Source organism: Hipposideros armiger, unplaced genomic scaffold, assembly GCF_001890085.2.
Source record: "Hipposideros armiger isolate ML-2016 unplaced genomic scaffold, ASM189008v1 scaffold_1192, whole genome shotgun sequence".
In the NCBI taxonomy this organism is placed as follows: domain Eukaryota; kingdom Metazoa; phylum Chordata; class Mammalia; order Chiroptera; family Hipposideridae; genus Hipposideros; species Hipposideros armiger.
Window position 1 is genome coordinate 88,055 of NW_017732542.1, and position 3,648 is coordinate 91,702.

At 40.2% G+C, this 3,648-nt stretch overlaps 1 protein-coding gene across 2 annotated transcripts in view; it reads right to left on the reverse strand.

The window, feature by feature from the left end:
* IFT38 (intraflagellar transport 38) overlaps positions 1–3,648 on the reverse strand; it is a 51,773-nt gene that overhangs the window by 10,828 nt on the left and 37,297 nt on the right. For both annotated transcript variants that reach the window (XM_019632899.1, XM_019632898.1), the window contains exon 6: positions 1,474–1,546. In XM_019632899.1, the coding sequence (XP_019488444.1) occupies positions 1,474–1,546 (73 nt within the window). The remainder of the gene's footprint in view (positions 1–1,473; positions 1,547–3,648) is intronic.

Below are 3,648 nucleotides of genomic sequence, written 5' to 3' on the forward strand. Positions count from 1 at the left end.
TGTATGTCAACTATAATTATATATACATATAGTCATGGGACATGGAGTAGAGAGTGGGAATGGAATCAATGGAATTGTAATAGATAAGCATGATATCAGGAGAGGGAGTGCAGTACATGGGGGGAGGGGGATTGTTACTATGTGAGGGTGAAAAGGGTAACTATTGCATTGTTCTGTACACCTGAAACTAACAATAAAAAATAATAAAATAAAATAAAATAAAATAACCAACCTTCCAAAAAAAACCCCAAGAATCCCAAACCTATGGATCACAGAATGAAAGTCTGAATTCATTAGAATAAAGCAAGATCAGTAAGAAAGGTCTTAAGGTGCTGGCCTGGGGGCAGAGCAGGATGCAGCCAATGAACCAGAACTCTTATTGGGGCCAGGCCTCCCTGGAGGGGACAGACTCCACACAGGCTTATCACTAAGGGCGGCTTCGGGCTCTCCTGGCCAACCTAGAACCATCAAGGTGAGGGGCTGCTTTGGCTAGAGAGGCCCTTAGAATTTTTCCTAAACTTACCCCTAGAGGATTTCCCAGCAGTCCCTATTCTCTTTCCAGAATTTCCTGAGATTCAGGAGAGAGAGGCATAGACCAAGTACAAAAGGAGAGAGGTACAAAGGGAAGAGAGAGGCAGGAGAGCAGGAGAGCGAACGCACACCTGATATTCCAGGTATACCACCCTCACGCATGAGAGAGTAAGACATATCATTATCATCAAAAAAGAGAGCAATAAGCAAGAAGAGAAGCAACTCTCCAAGACAAAGCTGTCAACTCAGCAGGAAGATCCTGAGACTGACTTGTCACCTTGGTGAGGTTCATGGATGAAGTGCACTAACCAATCATGGAGAACATTCCTTCCAGATCTAGGTCTTATACGTGGGTCAACCTCATTTCTCTTTAAAGAGGGTGACCCACGTATAACAGCCTTGCTGAAGATGGGTGTGAAGATGGGGGGGGAGGGAACCTTTAAGCAAGTGACCTATTCACTTGTGCTGCATTACGATGCTTGTTTTCCATCAGTCTGCCCTAAAATAAGGAACTCTATAGGCCTCCAAGACCAAATTTTCTTTTATAATTCTATATTACATTTAATTCAAACTACTATCATTTAAACAGGGGAAAACACTATGTTTTGCATGAAAACCAATGTGCTTTAAATGCTATGTAATTTAAACCAGTCTCTTGAGCTCTTGAGTGAATTAAGATGGTATTTGATAAAAAAGCTGCGAGAAAATTGCCTTTTGAAAATAAACAAAATATAGTGCGAGCTCTGAGCAACAGCGGTTCGATGCCCAGCCCAAGCTGAGTTGCCGCTGAGCTGCCAACAGGTAGCAGGATGGCTCAGCTAAAAAATAAATAAATAAATAAAAACACTCAAAGAAAAAAAATAATAAAATATACATATCAATTTTTCAAGGCTAAAAATGCCACTCCAGAATCAACACATTTATCTAAACAGTGTAACTTACTTCCACTCTTGAGCAGTCGCTTTTCTTCTTCCTTCAGCTTGTTCTGCATCAGTCGGAGAGTATTTTCAGCTTCCTAGAGAATAGAAAAAATAAGATTCAGAAGACATGGCCCTTTTTTAGACGCTTTTATTATTCTTGACCATTTGACTAAGTACTGCTAAGTTTGTGATATAGAACCAGAAGAGATCTCAATGAAAAGACGGAGAAGAGAAGAAAACTGCCCGAGCAACAACTAAGTTGGGAAAACTTAACACCCTTTCTCTCTGTAATCACCCCAGCAGCCCTATGGAAAGGGAGGCTCCCAGAGAGGACACAACTGGCCTAAAAGGGGCCTGGCTGGCCCCCAAACCCATGTTCCTCCCACTACTCCTCACTGCATCTGAAGAAAACACCCGTCCTGTGTGCCTACATGAGATGCTGACACAGGAACAGATGCAACAACTATGGGCGGTCCAGGCCTCTTGTCTTAAAACAAAGCATGAATTTTACTGTTTTTCTGCCCTGCACAATTCCAGCCCTGAAAGATACTAAATGGTGGGACTGATCAGGATGGGAAAGAAATAAACACTAGTTTTAATTCCTAGAGGATTAAAAAAAAAAAAAAAAAGCTAGGATTTCAGTTAGATTATATATAGTGTTGTTTTTTTGTTTTTTTAGCTGAGCCATCCTGCCACCTGTTGGCAGCTCAATGGCAGCTCAGCTCGGGCCAGACTCAAACCGCTGTTGCTCAGAGCTCAAGCTTTTGAGCGAATTCTTAACCAACTGAGCCACTCAAACGGCCCTCAGTTAGATTATAAAATGTGGCCCTGGGCCGGCCGAGCGGCGCGATGGTTAAGAACTGGCTTGGGATGCCAGAGGGCCCTGGTTCGGATCCCACATATGAGGGCCAGTGACACTGCCCTNTCCTCCACAACTAGACTGAAGAACAAAAGGACAGCAACTTGTCTGTTCCCCTTCCCCTAATTCTCCAGCGCTGTTCCCATCCCCTCAATTCCCCAATAAAAAAACAACAACAAAAAAAAGCACAAAAAACAAACAAACAAACAAAAAACCATACCCAATGCAACATAAATCAAATGGTACCATGAATTTTGAAACAACATTAATACAGATATCTCAGGCTCAATATGATTTCGTTTGACAACTTAGAGCAACAGACTGAGGACTGAGCAGGTAAACTAAAGCTAACACATACTGACACTGAAATCACCGAGTTACCAATGACAAGTTAAACCTGCGTACAGTGGACAACGATGCTGGTACAATTCAATGGGGAAAGAAGAGTCTTTCCAACTAATGGTGCTGGGACAAGGGGATAGCCACGTGCAAGGAATGAATCCTTACCTCACCTCATATGCAAAAATTAACTCAAAATCCGTAAGAGACCAACATGTAAGAGTTAAAACCATAAAACTCCTAGAAGAAAACATAGGAGTATATCTTGCTGACCTTGAATTAGGCAGTTGTTACTTAAATATGACGCTAAAAGCACAAGCAAGAAAAGAAAACATTGACAAATTGGACTTTAGTAAAACTTTGTACAGCAAAGAACATGCTCAAAAAGTGAAAACAGCCCTGGAGAAGGAGGGAAATTATTTGCAAATCACAAATCACTTACAAAATACTTTACATATTCTAGTATCCAGAATATATAAAGAACTCTTACAATTCAATAATAAAAAGACAAATAACCAAATTTAAAAATGTGCAAATGACCTGGATAGCTCTCCAAAGAAGATATTCAAATAGTCAATAAGCACATGAAAAGATACTCCATTTCATTAGCTATCATAAATATTTTCCTAACTTCTTTGCCCAGTCAAAGTTAATTAACTGTTATCTTTCATTAAGTTGGTTTAAACTGGAAATTTTTCTGAAAAAAACTACATCACACATGCTCATAAGAATCCCAAACCTATGGAGGTACCTCAAAAATCTGGAAATGGAACTACCTTATGACCCAGCAATCCCACTCTTAGGTATTTATCCAAAAAATCCCAAGACATTAATCTGAAAAAATAAATGTACCCCTATGTTCACTGCGGCGTTATTCACAATAGCTAAGACTTGGAAACAACAAAAATGCCCATCAGTAGATGACTGGATTAAGAAACTTTGGTACATTTACACAATGGAGTATTACTCAGCTATAAAGAAGAAGGAAATAGTACCATT